This window comes from Zerene cesonia, chromosome 10 (genome assembly GCF_012273895.1).
Source record: "Zerene cesonia ecotype Mississippi chromosome 10, Zerene_cesonia_1.1, whole genome shotgun sequence".
Lineage (NCBI taxonomy): Eukaryota > Metazoa > Arthropoda > Insecta > Lepidoptera > Pieridae > Zerene > Zerene cesonia.
Genome location: NC_052111.1, coordinates 1,079,294 through 1,100,769, shown reverse-complemented (window position 1 = coordinate 1,100,769; position 21,476 = coordinate 1,079,294). Strand labels below are relative to the sequence as shown.

Genomic DNA, 21,476 nt, shown 5'->3' with positions numbered 1-21,476 from the left:
GGCGCGGGGGAGGCGCGGGGCCGCTCCGAGTGCGAGCGAGCGCGCGCGCCGGGCGAGCGGCCCGCGGGAGTCACGTCACTAAGGGACCGCAAGTGAATGCGCCTCCGTACTCCGACCGGAGAGTCTGCGTCGGTCACATTGATACTAATATTATGAGCTATCGCTCGTGGACTGCGTGCCTCGGCAGTAGTCTCATTATTGTCTATATTTTTATCGAGATTGTGCGAACTCGCAGAACCATTAACTGAGTTTTTGTTGGGGCCGGCCCGGCTGGGCCCGGCCCCCGCTAGCTAGAGGAGTCTCTCTGTCGCCGAACTCGAAGTCCCGGAGCTAAGTGTGGAAGCAGGATTTGGATCTTCACCTGTCACAGATTTACATAGTTCAATCAAACTATTTGTTTCAAAAGGAATATACATGTAACTTATGACTTTATGATATCTAAAATGTATGAGGTCAAACATAAACAATAATTACCTTGAGTAGTATGGCCTGAGGCCGGCAGTCTTTGTCAGTTGAGCAATTCTACCGAAACAAACCGCTTCAGTCTTTCGAGATATTGGTTAAAAAGTTCAACATCATTGTGTCCAGCTCCCTGCAAAAAAAATCTTTTAGTATTTTCTTGTGTTTGATTTTACGCGAGTTTTATACATTTAGAAACTTTTTAACGCATTTTAAACGCGATTTATTCATTACATTATTACCCGACGTTTCAAACACTTTACAGTGAGTGTGGTCACGGAGAGACTCACTGGTCACTAGGTGTTGTTAAAAAGTTTTTAATTTCTAAAAAACTTTTAACTAAATATACTTTCCAATGTGTTCCATGGACTTACAACAGTTAAGTGTTTGTTGGATTTTCTCAATGAAAAAAAAACCAAACTAACACTAAATTGCTACAAGAGTATAAATAGTATATACTATAGGAAGAATATACTTCCTTTATATGAGTAACAGATGAATGAATTTGATGTGGTCCAATGAAATGTTTTTAACTTCAATTTGTTCTGTTTAATATGAGACTAAAATCAAACTACACAAAAAACAGCCTAGCCATTTTTGAATTTTGAAGCTATATCAACATCTTACACATGCATATGCAAGAGATGATAAATTGGAAAAACTAAACTGGTCAGTAAAATTATTTTATTACCTCAACCCATAATGGTTCAACAGCACGTGGACAGCGTTCATAAATTGCTAGACCATGTGAGAAGTCTATGACCTCATCTTCAGTTCCATGTATAACAAGGACTGGAGAGGTTACCTTGGGGATCTTGTCAATACTGCAAATAAAATTTTAATGATTTACACTTCAAATATAACATTGATATGAGATTTCATTATTTAAACATTTTTAGCATTGTTATATAATATATGGTACATACTGGCATATAAAAACTATCCCATATCCTGTCTGAGGTCTGAAGCTATCTCCTATCTATGTGGGGAAAGCCATGCCCCACAAGCTTCTTTATAATATTAGAAGGGATACTATGGAATGATCAAGATGCCAAATCTCAACTCTCCACAAATTTGTTTTACTATAAATTTATCAATTCAGAAAAAAAAAAATTGGTATAATACATTATCTATATATATACATCTATTTATTATATATAACTCAAAGGTGACTGACATACTGATCTATCAATGCACAGCCCAAACCACTGAACTGATGGGGCTGAAATTTAGCATGCAGGTATATGTTATGACATAGGCATCCACTAAGAAAGGATTTTGAACAATTCTATCCCCGAGGGGATAAAATAGCAGATGAAAGTTTGTACCATGAAAATTTATTAAGATGTTGTGGGATAATGACTAGTATATTATACATTCAGAGAAAAAAATCTTTTAACAGCTTTTATAATGTGACAACATAATTTTTATTGCAAAGCACAGTCATGAATTGCACGCTTCGGCTTGACCAATCTTGAAGAAATTCTAAATGTATGTGAGAGAAAATGAGAGTCAATTTTACATGAATGTAAAATATCTGTATATTAGCAGATTACAGCCATAAATATAATTATATTTTGTGTTTGCTACAGTCCTCATTTGATTATAAAGACACATTTTATCTTAATAAATATGAAAAATGTAACACATTGTTTGTCCACGATGGACTCCTTCACTATTCAACAAATATATTTCCTATATCCCTAGGTTGCTTGGAAGAAATCGCTTCTAAGCGATTTAAAGGCCGCCAAATTGAACAATAGATATTAGTTATTTGTTTTTGTTAACTTTTATATTTATGTGCATTGTACAATAGTGTTAATAAATAAATAAATAACTAAAATAAAAATCAAATCTTGTACACCATGTGTTAGACACTCTAAAATAGTCATAGAATAGTTTATAATATTTCAATTACAATAAATGACTACCCAAGCACTAACTGGGGTGTGCTAGTAGAATGTAAACAATTTAAAATGTAAAAATTTTCTTTGATGCATCCGAAAGCTTTATCATAGTCCTTATTTTTGAAATTTTACTTCTTCCTTTAATTTTCTAATTTCAATTTAACATAAATACAGGTTGGTATTTAAAGGCAAATTCAATTTGAAAGACCTAACCTACATAAAAATAAGATGAAGAAGTTTTGTTAATCAAAATAATACTGATTGAATTTTCCCATAAAACACATTCTATGATTGACAATATTCAACACAATCTATAATTAGTCACTTATGTTTATCATGATTTCCTCATTTTACTGTTTTTATGCTTTTGTATGCAGTGCATTATATGTTGTAACTTCCTGAATGATAATAATGACTCATGTACATAATAATATGTAAAATAAAAGGAAGGCAATTACCTTGGAAATGCATCAAAAAACCATGTCCTCTTTGTATTAGGAAAGGCGACTCGCATGCCAGACATGAGTGGTGAGTGAAGCACCACTGCTCCAACTTCATAACGAGCAGCCAGATCTACTGTTGGCACAGTACCAATACTTTGGCCATAAAGAATGATGTTCTCAGGACTTATGCCATAACGAGTCCTTAAAGCCTGCCATGCAGCATCAATATCTGCATATAAGTTTTTCTCCGACGGTTTACCTCCACTCACACCATATCCAGAGTAGTCATAACTGAATATGTTACAATTTATTCTAGTGCCTAAACCTAAATAAAAACTACTCATTTGTCCCAGATCTACAGCATTCCCATGTGAAAACAATATCGTGAAACGAGCATTAGGACTGCAGCGAACAAAGAGACAAGCAATTCTGTTCCCTCTAGATGTTCTCGAGTAGAACCCCTCTATATTTTCTTTTTCCCGTTCTGAATACTGCCATTCTGCTCTGTCTGTGAGCGTCAAGGAGAATTTCGATCCTGTTTCGTCAGGTGTAAATGCATACGTGGGCTCAGGGGGCAGAAAGGCAAGCTTAGCTGCAATTTTTCCTGGGCATGGCGGACAACAAAACAAGCAACATAATTCACTAAAACTTAAGCCGTTCATCATGAAATTTTATATATGCATCTATATGTTAATAAAATAGGCACTATTCATTAAATACATTGACACACTAAACTTGGGCCATAGCGAAAATAAAAAGGAATTTCACTGAATTTGACAGATATACAATAATTCAGCCATTTTTTAAACGTATTTACTTTTTAAACGTGGCCTTGGGCTCATGCTGAATGCCAGTTGTGACTTTATTATCTGTATACGGACTGGTTATTATCTATATTTATATGAATATATTATTACTTCGATATTTGTGTAGACCTGAATTTAAATAAAACATTTAATTAATTTTAATGTAAGATATGGTATAATAACGAAAATAAGAGATAATGTACAAAATGTTTTTAAATGAATGACAAATTATTGGACCGGTAGGTACAATTAAATTTGTTCCAATCTATTATACCTAATTAGTAATTATGTACATAGGTAATGAACAGAAACTTTTAAAGTCATATAAAATAAAGTTCCGGGTCCACAAGTTCCCACAAGCCTCTATGGGGCAGATTGTATACACCTGTTTCACTGATTTTTTTTTTATGGACAAGTAGGTAGGTGATCAGCCTTCTGTGTCTAGCCAGGACGAGACTTTTTTTTGCGAGTCCCAACTGGGAATCGAACCTGGTTCTACACACGTGTTTCCAACACTACCAAGGGGGCGGTCAATATAAGTCATATGGTCTTTTAAATCTATATTATTAAAGCAATTTGATCTCTATCTTGAAATTAGACGACCTGCCCACATCACGGAACACTTCAGGAACTTTCGTCAAAGTACCTCAAACATCACGTCTACTTGATCAATGTGTGCAAGGGTCATTGCAAACATGTAAGTGTGAACTTAGTTTTTGCCGTGAAAACCCGCTATCTAAGCACATTAGGTGGCGTGCGAAATCACAAATCATGTATTTACTACACTACTACAACTAAACTTACTTTTATACTTACACTTTCAAAATTAGGCTAATAATTTTTAGGGATCATTTTTATGCGGGCGGGCAACTGAGGTGGTGATTCGCCTGATGGTATGCGACCAACCACCGCCTATGAACATTTGGAGCCGATTCGATTGCAGACCTTACGCCTCTACAAACGGATTGCCGACTTCAAATTAGAAAGGGATAAAAAAATGATTGACGAGAGGAATAAAGGAAAGGAGTGGGAAGGATAAGGAAAGGGAATAGGGTCTCCGGTTCCCACACTCACCGAACGAAACACAACATTATACTATTTCCGGTCTTCTGCGTACTCGAATTAATAAAACAAATAAAAAAAAAATCAAAATTAAACGCATTTGAAAGCCGAGATTTTAATAAGTTATTTCATACAAATTGTACAACGTTACAATCATAGTATAATACCACCGTAGAATACCACTTCAAGCGCAACTCGGCAAATTAGACAAAGATTAAAATTGACTTAGCTGTTTAAATTAAAAGACTATAGGTACGTTCGAAAATACATTTCATTATGCTTTCGCATTAAAACCACCGACGTTGCTGGCTATCGTGACATTAAGAACGATTTCACAATAAGAACGATCATTAAACACAATGCATTAATAGGTATGAAATTTGTTTGAACGTGTGAACATCATATTGTAATAATTCTTTAACCTAATAACCATTTTTATACCATCTTTATTTAATGTAAACACGTTATTATTTCATGTTGAATATATTACTATTAACCGAACAAAAATAGATAGCTTATATCATTCAAAATTAATTTTATAAACTGTCGTCAGTGTAGCTATGCATGTAACAATGAGTATTCTTAATTGTTTCCGGTTCAATAAAACCATTTTAAAGTATTGAAGTGAGTTAGATAAAAGCTAGCTATTATAAATAATAAGGTAACTTTAGTATTAAATAAAAGGAATTGCTTATGTTGGAGGGCTTTCATTTACAATTCTATCAAAAAAAGTCTAACTTTCACTTGAATTTAGAAAACATAGTATACACCATATTTTCTTAATCATTTCACGAAGGCGCTCCAACTAAAATAATTATAAATATAAATCATCCACTAACTTTTTGAGAAATATTGCCTTGCTGTAAACTGTGAAACTCTATAAGACCTGCTTTGTAAGACAACTAAAAATACATTATTCTCATAACTTCTCAGTAAATATTTAATCTTACAAAAAAATACTATGTGCAGTGTAAATTTTGAGCTCCAACAATATAAAAGTAGTCAGTCATAAGAAGTCATCCTCGAGATATATGTTAATTTTAGAATTTATTTAAATTACAACAAATTAATTTTAATAACTAAATAAAAAATATAGTATCACAATGTTACGTTTTTCTTCATTGAATCTGTGCACCTGTAATTGAAAACATTGCAAAATTCATAAATTAGTGACTCCATAAAATACATTTAATTAATTGAAAAGAAATTTGGCCTTACTTTATGATGCTGTTAATCACAGGACCATAATCTTCAGTCATATACAAACTGCCAATTCAAACGAATATTTGAAAAGCCTAGTTCAATAAATAAATGCAAGTTTTGATTAAAGACATTTTTAAGATTTTAAGTTCAGGTCATTTTGGTTTTAAACATCTTCAAATTGATGTGATACTAAATTGACAATCTTAATAAAATAACAATATTTAACATAAATTAAGTCATTAACAGTTAAAAGTCATTAAAGTTAAATCTGGTTAGATTCTCAACTATAAAACCAAAGTTTAGTATTACAACTATAAATATAATTTATATTATAAAATTCATATGTCTGATGATGATGATAGTTTCTCGTTTGGAATCCAAAATTCTAATGCATTATCACAGGTCCCAACTGCTAAAATACCATTTTGATATTGTAACTGTAAAATAATAAAGAATTGATTTTAATCAAAATAAATTATTTGATCACATTAAAAATAGATTTAAACTCAAACCAATAAAAAAATATTGAACTGATGTCAACTTTTATTTACCTACCTTTGTTACATCAACAGTAGTTGTTTTAATACTACTATATTCCTGGGGAGGATAACAATTATACAAAAATTTAATTTCTCCTTGATCTGAGCACAGAATCATATTTCCCTTACTTTGATAGCAACCAGCAATTTTATGGGATGGTTCAACAATTGGAGTTTCCTTCCAAATTTCATGAGACCTAACATATGCAAAATCTTCAGGATTAAAAATGTGAAGTGAACCTGTAGAATCACCTATGTATATTGCTGATGAATTCCAATTAACACACACAGGGTACTGTTTTTCTTTAGGTATCTTTATGTTGTGTTTTATAATTTTCCCTGCAACTTTATCCCAAATTGCTAATGTCTTGTCTTCACTCACAGATGCAACCATGTTTTTATGTGCACTTAGAGCTAAAATTGGTCCTTTATGGGGTTTATAAAAACTTATTGGGTTTGGTCCTGATCGTAAGTCAAAAGACAGCACTTTATTTGAATATAGTCCAGCCATTACAATTTTATCCCATGCTACAACAGATAAAGCAGTCATACCACACCTAAAAGATATTCAAAATATTTGAGAATGCTTCAGAAATAGCAGACAATTATACCACTAACTACAATAATTAGGGCAATATTGACAATTCAATTAAACAAAAATTACCTAAAGGTTTCTACACAAGAAAATTCAGCACCTAAATCCCATGCTTTGACAGTATTGTCCCAAGATGCAGAGTATACAATTGTAGCACAGTCTGTATTGTCAGCAGCAAGATCCCAAACCCATCCAGCATGAGCGTCATGTCTCATTTTTGTAGGCTTGTTATCCACATTAGATTTCATCTCGGGAATGTTCCACATTGCCAAACTTCTATCTCTTCCACCAGATATACATGTCTCACCTTTCTAGTATAAGAGATTAAATTAATGCATTAAAATCATTGATTTGAAAACATAAACTAAAGTAAGTTTTTTAGTTATAAGCACAAAGACATACATTAATTCCTAAAAAAACAAATTAATTTATATACATATATACATAATTTAATAAATGTTTTTAAATCATAATTACCTACATTTAACAAGAGCACTGCATCAACAGAAGCATAGTGAACATCCTTTACAATTAGGTGTTGTGTTGTATTTTCAATATCAGTCCATTTCTTTTTCTCAGAATCTATTTCAACACATACTTCCTCCCAATCAATTTGTGCTTCATCCCATATTTTCAAATTGGGTAGAGCAGGAAAACAACCATTCATTTTGTTATTTACCCAATACTTCCATAGATGATCATCAGCCAATATATCCTCAAACCTTGTACAGACCTTACTAAATGTATACTTTAAAAAGTGTGAATCCAAGAAAGAACATATTTTTAAAATTATCTGCAAAAAGATTTGTAGTTATTATCAAATAAGCAATTATGTTGGAAGAAAAAAAAAAATAACTACCTCAACTGGCATGTCTGATAATGTAGGTTGAGCAGCTTTATAAATATCTTCTGTATTCTGTACATATTCGCTTTCTATATCTTTGAGTGGGTCTCTGAGTGCTTGTATAATTTCACACATTTTTAAAGAAAACTTTTACGAGGACTTTGTTATACAGAAATAATAGCAATAATATAGTTGATTTTTCATTCATTGGCAATGATACAACCAATTATAATAAGGTTTTCTGTATAAGGCAGTTGTTACTCATGATCAAGGGTGACCCAGTATTTTCATTCGTTGTTTAGAAAGGTAAAGTTATCCCAGAAAATATTTTTGTCATTAGTTAGATTTTAACTGTTTAAAATACATAGCTTTTTATAACAAAAAAATAACTCAGCGTTCGATACATTCGTTTTGAAAAAACTATTCTAATTTGACACGGTCTCAGGATTTCAAGAATGAAGATTGAAGATATCTGAAAGCGTTTTTAAAAACAATGATTATAAACAGTCTACACCACAGATTAAGAATGATGTCATTCAATTTCCTAAGTCTATTTTGCTCTTTTATATGGAATTACAAAGAAATATATAAAAACCTCTAAAATATTCTCAACATTTATCTCATTCATAAATAACAAATATTTTAAATTGAATAATAAAACTTGAAACACAACAAACAAATTTCGAAATGACAACTAAAAGAAAACAATATAGGTATAATATATTTTTATAGATATAGTACCTATTATCTATGACATTTATAGTCTATGTACTCTAAAAGAGTAGAAAAAAACGATATCTCTACATTGATATTAACAAAAGAAAAAAAAAAATAATAATTGTAGGGGGTTTTGAATATAACAGTAGTAGAGTACGAATCCAAAAAAAAGGTGTCTGTTGGTCCTTTTCTTTGTACACGCTAATCTCTAGAACTACTGGACTCTGGATTTGATTGAAAGGTTTTTGTTGCATTGGTATTAAGTCTGGGCAACACATAGGCTATAATTTATTTCGGGAAACAAAACATCTGATGCAGAACCACAACAGACCACCTACACTATAAGAGATATAAAAATTGTGCCATAACAAAAAGTGTTACACGTGATGAGAATTTTCTATTTTTATTTTATTTTATTTTATTTTATTTTTATTTTTTAAGGATCACAAATGGTTGTTACATGTAAACTTAAGCTACAGATCGTTTTTAAATATAAGTTGGCGTATGCACAACCTATTGTATGTGACCACAACTTACATTGTTCAGCCTGGTGGGTGTTTTCTGTCGACTTATAGGCGGCGGTGCGCCCCGGGCTTCTGGACTTGTGGGGCTTCCTAATGGCTGCAATTTGTTTTGATCAAATCGTAAATAAGCCTTAAAACAACCTTTAAACCTATTTAAAAGGAAGTTTGAGTTTGGAGGCCCCTTAAACAAAAAAGTAGAGTCTGTCTTTTTTCCAATTTCGTATCTTATATTTTCACCAAGTTTTAAATACTACAGCCATCTATAATGTATGATGATTGTTCCTTTAACTCCTCGACAAGCCCTAGGCCCTATGCCTTAGTAAACTACGATCTTGGGCTTTTGTTTCAGCCTTTTGCCATGACAGGCCAATTTTATTCAGTTCAACAACCAGTATCTTTTGCAAGAAACGGATGGACGGCTTTTCCTTAGGCGGCCATTTGGTGGTCTCTAATTCAATCCAATCTATCTATATTGTATACGCGGTACTAATCCCTACCAATATTATAAATGCGAAAGAAGCTCTGTCTGTCTGTTACGCTTTCACGCCTATGCCCCTGAACCAATTTTGTTGAAATTTGGTATGAAGATAGAACTTGAGAAAGGACATAGGATACTTTTTATTGCGAAAAAAGGGTAGAAGGGGTTGCAATAGGGGATGAAAGTTTGTATGAATGTGCATTATTGTCAAACCGATTTTGATGAAATTTGGTATGAGGATTGAGCTGAACTTGGAAAAGGAAATACCATAATTTTTAGAAGGTTCGGTTTAAGGTCTAGACCTTAAATCGAACCTTCTATAAATACTATAGACTGTGCCATGTCGCGCGATATAACTGAATTCCACGCGTGCGAAGCCGCAGCCGGAAATTATAATAAATTTAACGCTTCTAATACTCGGTCGGGGAATTCCCATCTCAGCGGGGAACACGCCTTTTTTTATTATTTTTAATTCGTAATAATTTTGGGTAATAAAGTTTGTTTAGCATTAATAATTTTTTAATGTTTTTATTTCGGAGTTAATTGATGTTGTTTGCGTCAAGAGAATTTTAATAGTTAAAATAGCTTCGTACATATTTACAAAAACAGTAAGTAATATCAATTACAGAAATGCTTTCAAACTCAATTACATTAAACTGTGGGGTCCAGCAGTTTTAAAAGAAATAAATTTCAATGCAGATATTGAAGAATTCACTAAAATGAAGACACGAAAACGTATTATTTAATAGGTACTACAAATATAAGGTTCATATTGCATGATATTATTTATCCTACTAATATTATAAATGCGAAAGTTTGTAAGCATGTGTGTGTGTTTGTTGGTCTTTCACGCAAAAACTACTGAACCGATTGCAATGAAATTTGGTACATAGACAGCTGGACCCGCGTAAGATCAGATCCCGATATTCCTATGGAATATGGTCTTACGCGGGTGAAACCGCTCCTCAGTCCATATAATCTTTCAAGTCGCCAATTATTTCCTTATCCCTTTCCCCTTACAAGCGAGCAACACATTCGCAGAGGCACGCACTACCTCTGCGATGGTATGCATATGCGGTATGCATATGGATACTCTCTATATATCAGGCGAACAACCAGCTCAGTTACCCGCTTATAGCGTAAAAAGTCTTTAATCGGTTCACAATTGCTGAAAATATGACATACACACAAAATACGTGGGTATTTTTTGTGTATGTCGAATATAAACCGCCTCGGTTAAAAATAAATAACTAATGATAAATGGGAAAAGATACCTAAAATTGAGTAGGTTTTTTAATTATTGTCATCTGTCAATTTGCTTAATATTTAACCGTATTGTTATTCAATTAAGAGCCTAGCTTCTTAATTGAACCGAGCCATTGACCTAGCGACGGTTTTAATTAATTGACTGGTTGATGCTAGGCTATTTATATAACAGGGTGACCATGTGACGATAAAGATGAAATATAAGGCAATTTTTGTTGTTTATTAATGTAGGTAATATTAAAATATATTCATTTTTCCGTAATCATGAGATCAAAAAGTATAACTAAAAGTTTAAGTAAGAGTAAGTAATAAGTAATAAAAATATTATCTGTTATCGCAAGTTTAACTTCCATGGCTTTTCTAGCCACAATTGAATATTGTTAACATCTATTAATTAATCTCTAACACCAAATAGGCTTGCAGCTACTAAATCTCTGGCTACCTAAACTTTGCAAAGGTATAGTTAAGTAAATCTGCCACAAACGGGACTCTGTATAATTTCGTAGCCATAAAGGTAAATGTATTTCTTGGTTTCAAAACCAGTTTGAAATAGTTTCACAATTAGTTCCAACTTAATCAATACCCAAGTTTAACTTGGGCATTTTTTAATATTATTGTCGATAATTTCTTCGGCTGGACGTTTACGTCCACTATATTTTTTATCGTATTCTATCTTTATATCTTGTTCAATCTCACGCTTGATGCCCACAATTTTGGAACTGAAATCCTCTTCACCAACACTTATTGCACGAACAACATTATTACACGACTCACATTTATAAGCTCCAGTTATATTATTATGGCATACTGCACAAGTGACGTTTAACTTATAATGTTCAGTATCCTTTAATTCGGGTTTAGAATTATTGTCATTGTTGCCATGGTCACTATTTGTACCTTCACTTGGTTCTCGCTCGGTGTTTCTTTTTAATTGTTCTTCTGCTTCTGTATTTAAAAGTATGGACGTTGGTATGTCAGATCCTTTTAATCCTGATTTTGGTTGATTCCCAAATAAAGCTTTATATGGAGATGTTCCAATTTTTTGATGGCATGAAGTATTTATTGTATATTGCACGAAAAAGCATCCAGCTGCCCAGTTCGTTGATACGTTTTTACTCATCCAGGTTCGAAGCATATTTTCCACGTCATGTTTGCTATCGTTGCTAGCTTGAGTTTGAGGACAACGCAAATTCCCATGTATAATTTTACACTCAGGCCACATTTCAATTAATTCTTTTATTAGATTTGCTGTGAAATCATTGCCATTGTCTGATTGTAAAACATAGGGTGCCCCGAATGTTAAGAAAATTTTTAACAACTCAGAAGCTACCTCAACGGGTTCTATTGTTTTAAGTGGACGCAGATTTATAAATTTGGTTGCGTTATCTTGATAGTTTAAAAGCCATTTAAACTCTCCATCGGCAATGTACTGAAAATCCATAATATAGACGTCTCCTCTCAAATTAAAATCACGTGAGACGATGGGTTTCGCTACAGTTGCTTTTATTGGAGCATCTCTTTTATTTTCACATGTAGGACAAAGTGACACAAAAATTTCGACTGCCTTCTTAGGAATGTAGTATTTATTTTTTATATTGAACAGTATTTTATCTCGTCCACCATGGCCACATGATGTGTGTATATCTGATAAGACATCAAAGTACTGTTCTCTGGGTAAAATTCGTATCGCGGGAGCAGTGGATGTGAGTCGTTTAAAAATTAAACAGTCTTCGTTGGCATTCGTCATAATATCGTATTTCTTCATCCAATAATAATCCATAGCCGTCCTTCGCTGTCCTGAACTCATGGGCACCCTAGCTCTTTTTATATCGTTTATAACCTCTAAAATTCTTCCGGATGTCCATGCTTTTCGATGAGATCCTAATAAGATAAAACATAAATCTATGAATTATGTGGCCCAGTGACAACTATATCAAATTATAACACAATTCACAAAAAAATATTTTGAAACATAAGACAAAGCAGAATAGACAACGCTCAGAGAAGAAACGAAACAGACCCACCTTGATGCTGTCGGTCATATTCAGCAAGTTTTTGATCGAAATTTTCTTTAAAATTTAAACTACTGGAACCAGCCGTGGATAAATTTACATTTTTCTTGTCGCTACACTCTCCCATAGTACTGTTCTTGCTTAGAGAGGCAATCAAACTGTGAGTAATAATTACAGTATTGTTATTTGTTGCCATATGTCAGTCACAAATTTAATGAATATTTTATCAAAGTTGGAATGCGGTTCAATGCCAGGGGTCAGAAAATGGAACTAAACATTAAACGTTATAGATCGAAATCATTTTTTTAGCTCTTTGATCAAATGGCTAAATATCATTTAGGCTGATAGTTGATTGGCGTCCATTTTATTGAACGTCTAATTCAGTCATATGGTAACACAGATTATAGATCTAGCGCTGTCATAATTGACATTTGTTGTGTTGAACATCGATTGTCAATGACAAAGACAATAGCGGTCAGCAGTGAGAAGACGCATTTATATTTACAGAGTTAGCACTTTTTTCTGTAATACGTAACTAATTCATATATTATTACTAACTGTAGTCTGTGTATATAATAATAAGTACCGGACCCTTCAAGAAAATAGAAATAAGTTACCATAAAAAATATTGAAATAAAATATAATTAGTAATATAATATGTACCCCAGTACGGTCTACATTGGGATTTGTGATTGAGGCACAGAAAAAAGAATTTACTATATATTTTATTGAATATTTAAACTAACTATTTTATAATTCAGTGATAATATAATTAGTAACTTGTTGTCTCCTTAAATCTTACAATAACTTTTCTAAAATTATTTGAAAATAGGCTGGAAAACGTTGTTCTATATAAGTAAGCAAATGATTTGAAATTTAAGTAAACATGAAAATCAAGTAATCATTTTTCATAATTGAAAACTACGAATATTATAGTTTTTTTTATTTATACTTCTGGTAAAAGAACACTCGACAATATGGATGAAGAACCAGCAAATCAATCAGGGGTAAAAATGGAACTGGAATCAGAACTGACCAACAAATTTTTAAATGGTGAAATGTCTTTTGCTGAATACTCCAGTGAATGGTACGGTTGTGAGGATGAAGATGAAGTTGAAGATGCAGAGAAGAAAAATGAAGAGCCACAACAGACTGCAAAAAGACGTCGCAGAGTTACCCGTTTGACACCAGCGTTAGTTGGATTAATGGGCGAGGCCAACTTAAGATTTGCTAGAGGAGATGTTGAAATGGCAGAAAAAATGTGTCATGAAATAATTAAACAATTACCAACAGCCTCTGAGCCCTACCAAACTCTAGCACAAATACATGAAAATGATTCTGAGAAATCTTTGCAGTTTTCTCTCTTGGCTGCTCACTTATCTCCAACTGATGTAAATGAGTGGTTAAGATTAGCAGCAATCTCAAAACAAAAGGGTAACCACAAACAAGAGATGATCTGTTATACTCAGGCTATTAAAGCAGATCCACAAAATATTGACATTCACATGCAGAGGCTAGATCTAATAAGCAAGATAGAAGAAATGAAGTCTACATTAAGTGCCTGGTTCATATCAAGAGTAAAATGTTATCACAAAATTGTAACATGCCTGGCACCAACTCATGGGGAAGTAATAATGAAATATGCAAGATTAGCTGCCTCTCTATATCATGATGCAAATGAAAAAAGTAAGGCATATGAAGTTATGCAAACTGCATACAAAAAGTGTCCCAGTCTGTTTACACTGGAAGATATTAACATTTATCTGGAATTATTGATATCACAGAAAGAATTTCAGAAATGTTTAGAAGTGTTTGTGGCAAGTGTTGGTGTTGATATTGAAGCAGAAATACAAACAATTCGAAATTCTTCAAATGAAATTGAAGAACATACTAATTATGTTAAATGTTCCATACCAAGTAATTTAGCAATAGATTTAAAGTGTAAACTGTTAGTATGTTTTATCCATTTAGGTGCCATTAATCTTGTACAGACATTCTTAGATGATTTTTTGACTAATGATGTTGAAAAAGCTGGAGATTTGTATATGGATATTGAAGAAGCATTTTCTGCTGTTGGTCATCATGAAATGGCTATGCAGCTATTGGAACCACTAGTAAAAGCTCCCAATTTCGACCTTGGAGCGGTTTGGCTAAAGTATGCAGAGTGCCTTTTTAATTTAGGAAGGGAAGATGAAGCAGTTAATGCTTTTTACAAAGTTTTAGAACATGCACCGCAGCATCCTGATGCCCGTCGGAAACTATTTTCTATACTAGAAAAGAAAGGTTGCATAGAAGAAGCTTTAAATGTTCTTCAACAAGATTATAAGTATGTTGTTAGTCCCAGTCTTTTATACGAACATTGTAATATACTTAAAAAGTATAATAGGATACCCAAATATTTGAAAGTTGCGGAAGCATTGCTATGTAGATCTTTAACAAAATTTAATCATGAAGAAGAGTTGAAAATAGCTTGTAGAGCAAGAGGAGGAGTTGAACTTATTCATGAATTTCGAACATTAAGAGGAGACAGTGCCTATCATGAAAATGATATGCAATTTGAGGATGAGACTTTCAAACTAAGTCCTAAACAAGAGTGGGATTTGTTTAATGAGTTGCTCACAATTGCATGTGATTTAAAGCAATACTCCACTATGCAAAGACTAACATATAGTGCTATGCTCATAAAAGGTTTATCACCTCATAAAAGAGAAATAGAATTCTATATTTTCCAAGCTAGTCTTCTAAATAAGAATTATGTTCATGCAATGAGATTCATTCGGGAATTTGCTCAAAGAAATACTACCAATAGAACATGGAATTTATTGAGTCTGGTTATAAATTCCCTGGAGGATGCCACACAGAGCAAGTTCTTGACCAGGCTTTTCCAAAAAGAACCACATTGGGTCAAAAATTTATTTTTAGGCAATAATTATTTGGTATCTGGTAGATATCTTGTTGCTCTTAAATACTTCCTGGAATATCATGAACAGTTTCGAGAACCATTATCTGCATTTTTGATATCGGTTACAATGTTGTCTATGGCAGCTCAAAAAACTGTAGATAAACATCATAACCTTATTCTACAGAGTGTTTCATATATGCTTACATATAAACAGTTGAGAAAATGTGATCAGGAAGCTTATTATAATTTAGGACGGCTCTATCAATTATTGAACATTAATAATTTAGCGATAGAATATTATGAGAAAGCTTTATTGTGCGAGCCTATAACAGTTTGCGGTAAACATGGGAAGATAGATTTGAAAATGGAAACTGCATATAATCTTCTGATATTGTATAAAGATCATTCACCTGATATGGCTAGAAAAATAATGTTAGATTATCTTGTTATTTAAATAAATGTATAAAATTTATCTCTGTGTTGTTTCCTTTACATAAATATAGTTTAATTAAATTGGTTTTGATTTTATAGAGAAATAATATATCAATAATTTTAGGATAGAAAAGGCAGCATTATAAGATGGAGAAAATTCCAGCAAACGATATCCTGTTCAGCGAGTTTTGTATACTCTTAGAACAATTGAGCAAAAGGAAGAAACATAGGCAAGATCAAGATAAAACATTGGCTAATTTCATTAATGACTTTAGAATAAATTCAGGAAAAGTAACTGATAAAAAGGTATTATAAAATACATTTGTTTCTATTATACTTCACACATATATAAATGTATGAAAAATTATTTTTAGTAAATTTTTTAAATTGTTCAAAATCAAGACCATTAACAGGTACCTCTTAAAGGATAACTTAAGATCATTGGTAAATTTATCATTATTGATATTGAAAAACTCCAACCTGAAGTAGAATATTCCTTAAGTCAAGGACAATTATAATGCCATATACATTTTAAGAAAATATCACTTAGGTAATCGGTTCAATTTTGATTATATTTTTCTGATTTTGTAGCCAATTATTGTTATTCCTTAAATACTCCATGTCAAATTAACATACCTAGAGCTTAATGCCCATATATGATAAATTGTAATTGATAATTATTTTTGTTTAAGTTTTATTTATAACGTAGTAAATAAATGCCTTTTCGGGCAAGCTTATCCAGGAGTCTCCGTCTATGTTTGAGGTCGCTTTCGATTCAGAATGGTACCTAGATGATTTTCGAAAAGAGATGCTTGCGCTAGACTAATAACAACATCTAAACCAAAGTTGATACTGCATTATTCAGGAAATTCTGTTCCAGAATTCCACATTCTTCCCTGTTTTGCGGCTGCTTCTACCAGATAGAGACCGTGATAGAAATCCTTATAATTTGAAGGAAACAAAGCTTGGATCTCTGTTGGTAAAGGTCTTATCGCTGAATAAACAGTCACATGATGCCCAAGAACTTCTTAACTTCCGCTCAGTGCATAATAATGCACATGATAGCGATTTCGCCGGTGTTGCATATTTCGTATTAAAAAACAGAATGACCCAGAAGTCGTGCAGCTTAACGATAGGAGATATTAATAAGGTGCTCGATAAAATATCTACAGCTGAAGTCGGAAATAAAGGCCGTGAGTACTGGAAATCCAATTACGACACACCAGCATTCGGGCCTCAGCTTTGCTCTTTACCTAAATACTTCTAAAAGAGTGCGGCTAGCCGTTAGTAATAATCTTAGTAATCTTAAATAAAACAGGTGTGGTTTTATTTCTAAGAGGAATTCCATTTATTTTATATTCTACTTGAAAATAACGACACTATTCAATATATTCACATTTTGTATGTATTCATTATCATTACACGTATCTATACTTTGTATTGAAGAATACTAGTACTTTAAAGTTTGAATGAACGGGCTAATATCAGGAACCACTGGACCTATTTGGCTATTTTAATTTTGAGAAATTTTGAAAGAATAGAATAAGTTTGATTACGAGACGAGATCCGCGTTAATTTGCCATACTGTAGCAAGTGGCCGAGAGGCAAGGCATTGCTACGGTATGGTAAAAAGACGCGGGTTCAAATCCCGCGTCGTGATCAATTTTTTTCTATTCTTTCAAAATTTCTCATCTATAAAGCATTTCAATGCTATTTTTTGTTTTCTTATTGTTATTTTTTTGTTAACACGGGCGAAGGCGGGACGAATCGTTTCTAAAACCAAACCAAATGAACTAACGGAAAAAGTGACTTTCAAAGTTCATGTTGACCAAGGGATGATGATATGATTTTTTACAGCTGTCCTGGATGACGCTTTCAGCTTTATAATTAAAAACCTAACTGCAGAACAATTGAAATGGTTTTTAAGGCTTATTTTAAAGGATTTAAAACTCGCTATGGGCACGCATAGAACACTAGCTGCGTTTCACCCAGATGCTCCGGAGCTGCTTGATAGCTGTGGAAATCTTAGCAAGGTAAATGATTTTACTTTTATTTATGAACATTTTCTACTAGGAATCACATATTATGGGATATATTTTTTCAAATTATTATAATCCATCTCGATATTACATTAAATTGTTCCATCTTGAATTTTGTTGAACACCCCTAATGTTATACAAAAATTTACACATGCTAGCTTTTCATAGGGACTTCTGTAAAAACTCAAAATATTTTTTTAGGTGTGCGAAGACTTATCTGATGGTGATACGAGACCTATAGAGTTAGGTGTTAAGGTGTTTTATGCAGTGAGCCCCATGCTATCGGAGCGGCTGGATATAACTCGTATATCCCAGTTGTCGTCTGATAAAACTTATCAGATAGAAGATAAATTCGATGGTGAAAGGTTTCAGGTATTTTGCAAAGTATAGCAGAAGATTTTAAATATAATTTCGACTCGTTTTTGTACCCAGTGCAACCAATTATAATCTAAAGTTAATCTCGCAGGATTTAGTACCTAAGGAATGTTTTCCTAAAGCTCCTCTTTTATCCGCTGGTCAGAATAGGACTGTGTTTGAATTACCCTAGTTAGATCTCCTTTCATTTGCTAGACGTACAAGAGCGTGTTCTTGTGTTTGTTTTTCGTCAAAACTTCGTAACACTTTTCTGGTAGGAAAAAAAATTATAATGATTTTATTTTAGATTCATATGGAGGATGGTGTTTTTGAATATTTCTCCCGTAAAGGTTTCACATATGCGAGTAATTATGGGAAAACGTATGATTCGGGACTACTGACACCGCGCTTGAGGGATTGTTTTTCGCCGAATGTAAAGAGTTTTATACTCGATGGTGAAATGATGGGCTGGCACAAGGAGTATCAGTGCTTTGGGTCAAAAGGTATAATTAATTTAAATATAAACTGAAATATTTATTGATTCAATTATGAAGCACTTTTGAATAGTCATACATGTATTATTTCCATATTAATGATGTCAAAGGTGAATAGTCTATAGATATTCATCTTATATGTATTCTATTATGTATATATTATCTATATATTTTAATTCAGGTTTCAAATTCAGCACTACCTAACTCCTTGCTGGGGCAAGCTGTAGCATCTATATTATGTAATTATTAAAGTAAAAACACATTTGGTAATAATTGTCTCCAAACGAACTTTGTTTTATAAGCGTGTTTATTCTTATTTTTATAAAAAAAACACCCCTTTTTTACTACACTACTAGAATAAATTGTACCCTATACACCCTTATCTTATAATACTAGATGGCGTTGTTATGGTATAGGTCGCGCTAACAGGGTTTCTGAAATAAGACTACATGGTTCGAGAAGCTTTAACGGTTGTCGTTTATGGGCGACGTTTGTTGCTTACCTTTCTTTTTGAAGAGCGACTTACATCGTGATGATGTAGAGCTTACTCATTTACTAGTTACTTTTAACAAAGGATTAATAATTAACGTAAGCACGCATAAATATATAAAAAAATAGGTAAACTAAATATTATTAAGTATAAACTGAGTGAATATGTTTTTAAAGTTCAACATAATTTTTCTTTCCACAGGCTTGAACGTCCATTCCTTTTTGATTGCCTTAAAAAGTTTGATCTTAGCTATAAACCCATATTTTGTTCTCTGCATTTTTGTTATCCACATTTTTTATGCTCAAAAAGTTAAAAAAAAATTCAATAAACCGTTTATAATAAATAAATAAATTCTTTATTGACAATTTTTTTTTACATATGTGAAGAAGTCTCTAACTCCCAAACTAAGTAAAAACCTGTATATCAACAAGAAAGTGAAAATGATGGACACAAACAAATGTAAAAATAAAGAAAAATAGTAATAGTATCATCTACATACATAAACATAATCTTATAATCTAGCAGAGAAGCTATAACATATACCGATTGGGGCCTTGGCATAGCATGTCATGTGCTATCAATCATAAAAATGAATCTAATACTAAGTTTTTCCTCTCTAGGCATGGCATTTGACATAAAGAAAATCACGGAGAATTCGAAATATCGGCCATGTTTTTGCGCGTTTGATGTTCTGTATTACAATGGGAAGTCGCTGATTGGTCCACCTGAAAAGGGCGGGAAAACATTGAAGGAAAGGCAACAAATATTAGATTCCATGTTAATTAATGTTCAAGGAGTCATATTGCGTAGTAAACGGCAGATCGTAAAGGAGTCGTAAGTACATAAATAGGAAAAAAAATATGAGAAACGATACGTTCACAATAAAACTTTTAAATTATTTTCTCAGTGTGGATGTATTGAATGCTCTAAATAAGGCGATAGAAAATCAGGATGAAGGTATTGTTGTGAAGGACGTCGACTCTTATTACATAGCTAACCGGCGAAACGCGGGTTGGTATAAAATCAAACCAGAGGTAACTATTCATGAAACGTTATTTCAATACATATAACATGTATGTTCTATAATTATTTATAACTTAGATTTATTACATAAATTTATTTTCAATTAACTTTAATTAAGATGCCCATGACTTTGACAACACAAAAACAACACAACAGACAACTTTATTTATACGGTAATTAGCTTAAAGCTTTTTTTATATCAACTTACTTAATTTAAGCACTCTTAAATTATATAAAATGTAAGTATTATTAAGAAAAACATTAGAAGTCTTCTTGTGCCTTGTCAACCCAAGATTTATATGGTACTCAGTAGATATGCTAAGTATGCCTCTTCTTCCTATAGTCAATACCTACAACTTATTGAGTCTTCTGTAGATATAAATAACTATCTAACAATTTTAGTATACCGAGGGCGCGATGACGGACCTAGACCTGGTAGTGATCGGTGCTGATGAAGCTGAGAACAAGAGGCAGGGTCGGGCCAAAAGCTTCCATGTCGCCTGTCTGGATGTCACTACGGGTAATGAAAATCTTTTTTATTATTTATGTCAGGAGGTTTTTTAAGGAGTAGCCTATATTCTTTCCCAAGGTCTAGACTATTTGTCAAAATTTTTTAAGTGGTTAAGGTGTGAAAGAATCTTACATGATTTTATGTTTGACAATAAGGAACTTCCATACAAACTTTTATGCCCTATTTCAACCCCTTCTATCCTTTTTATCGCTATAAAAAGTACTCGTATGTCATTTGCCAAGTTCTGTTCTATCTTCATACTAAATTTCGTAAAAATCGAATTCTTATCATTTTTCAGTAGTTAAGGCGAGGTGAGTTCTAAGACTCGCAAATTTTTGGTTCGTTTTTTCAATTTTTCTTATACAAAATGGAATAA

General features: G+C 32.8%; 4 protein-coding genes across 6 annotated transcripts in view; 1 reads left to right on the top strand and 3 right to left on the bottom strand.

The window, feature by feature from the left end:
* Nucleotides 1–6: 6 nt before the first annotated feature.
* On the bottom strand, nucleotides 7–3,639 carry LOC119829454 (alpha/beta hydrolase domain-containing protein 17B). Its single transcript, XM_038351957.1, has 4 exons — nucleotides 2,825–3,639; nucleotides 1,151–1,283; nucleotides 475–592; nucleotides 7–361 (listed from the first exon to the last, which is right to left on the bottom strand). The coding sequence occupies exons 1-3, from the start codon at nucleotides 3,472–3,474 to the stop codon at nucleotides 509–511; spliced, it is 867 nt and encodes a 288-aa protein (XP_038207885.1). The 5' UTR covers nucleotides 3,475–3,639; the 3' UTR covers nucleotides 7–361; nucleotides 475–508.
* A 1,133-nt stretch (nucleotides 3,640–4,772) lies between these two features.
* On the bottom strand, nucleotides 4,773–8,527 carry LOC119829620 (F-box/WD repeat-containing protein 9-like). Of its 2 annotated transcripts, XR_005287813.1 has the most exons (6): nucleotides 7,874–8,527; nucleotides 7,496–7,807; nucleotides 7,084–7,325; nucleotides 6,436–6,976; nucleotides 5,896–6,317; nucleotides 4,773–5,812 (listed from the first exon to the last, which is right to left on the bottom strand). XR_005287813.1 is itself a non-coding variant. In XM_038352226.1 (5 exons), exons 1-5 carry the CDS (start codon nucleotides 7,991–7,993, stop codon nucleotides 6,219–6,221), a joined length of 1,314 nt encoding a protein of 437 aa, XP_038208154.1. In that variant the 5' UTR covers nucleotides 7,994–8,527; the 3' UTR covers nucleotides 4,773–6,218. The 2 variants fall into 2 exon arrangements, 1 of the variants encoding a protein (XP_038208154.1); XM_038352226.1 differs by having other exon boundaries at nucleotides 4,773–6,317.
* Nucleotides 8,528–11,079: 2,552 nt separating this feature from the next.
* On the bottom strand, nucleotides 11,080–13,012 carry LOC119829522 (KRAB-A domain-containing protein 2-like). Its single transcript, XM_038352075.1, has 2 exons — nucleotides 12,868–13,012; nucleotides 11,080–12,724 (listed from the first exon to the last, which is right to left on the bottom strand). The coding sequence occupies exons 1-2, from the start codon at nucleotides 12,980–12,982 to the stop codon at nucleotides 11,433–11,435; spliced, it is 1,407 nt and encodes a 468-aa protein (XP_038208003.1). The 5' UTR covers nucleotides 12,983–13,012; the 3' UTR covers nucleotides 11,080–11,432.
* Nucleotides 13,013–13,297: 285 nt separating this feature from the next.
* LOC119829466 (DNA ligase 4-like) overlaps nucleotides 13,298–21,476 on the top strand; it is a 12,985-nt gene continuing 4,806 nt past the window's right edge. Inside the window, exons 1-9 of one of the 2 annotated variants that reach the window (XM_038351982.1) lie at nucleotides 13,298–13,363; nucleotides 16,314–16,495; nucleotides 17,070–17,382; nucleotides 18,047–18,222; nucleotides 18,430–18,600; nucleotides 18,890–19,085; nucleotides 20,187–20,400; nucleotides 20,474–20,600; nucleotides 20,992–21,109. In XM_038351982.1, the coding sequence (XP_038207910.1) occupies nucleotides 16,337–16,495; nucleotides 17,070–17,382; nucleotides 18,047–18,222; nucleotides 18,430–18,600; nucleotides 18,890–19,085; nucleotides 20,187–20,400; nucleotides 20,474–20,600; nucleotides 20,992–21,109 (1,474 nt within the window). In that variant the 5' untranslated portion in view covers nucleotides 13,298–13,363; nucleotides 16,314–16,336. Of the gene's footprint in view, nucleotides 15,261–16,313; nucleotides 16,496–17,069; nucleotides 17,383–18,046; nucleotides 18,223–18,429; nucleotides 18,601–18,889; nucleotides 19,086–20,186; nucleotides 20,401–20,473; nucleotides 20,601–20,991; nucleotides 21,110–21,476 lie in introns of both variants that reach the window. The other variant, XM_038351983.1, reaches the window with a different exon arrangement.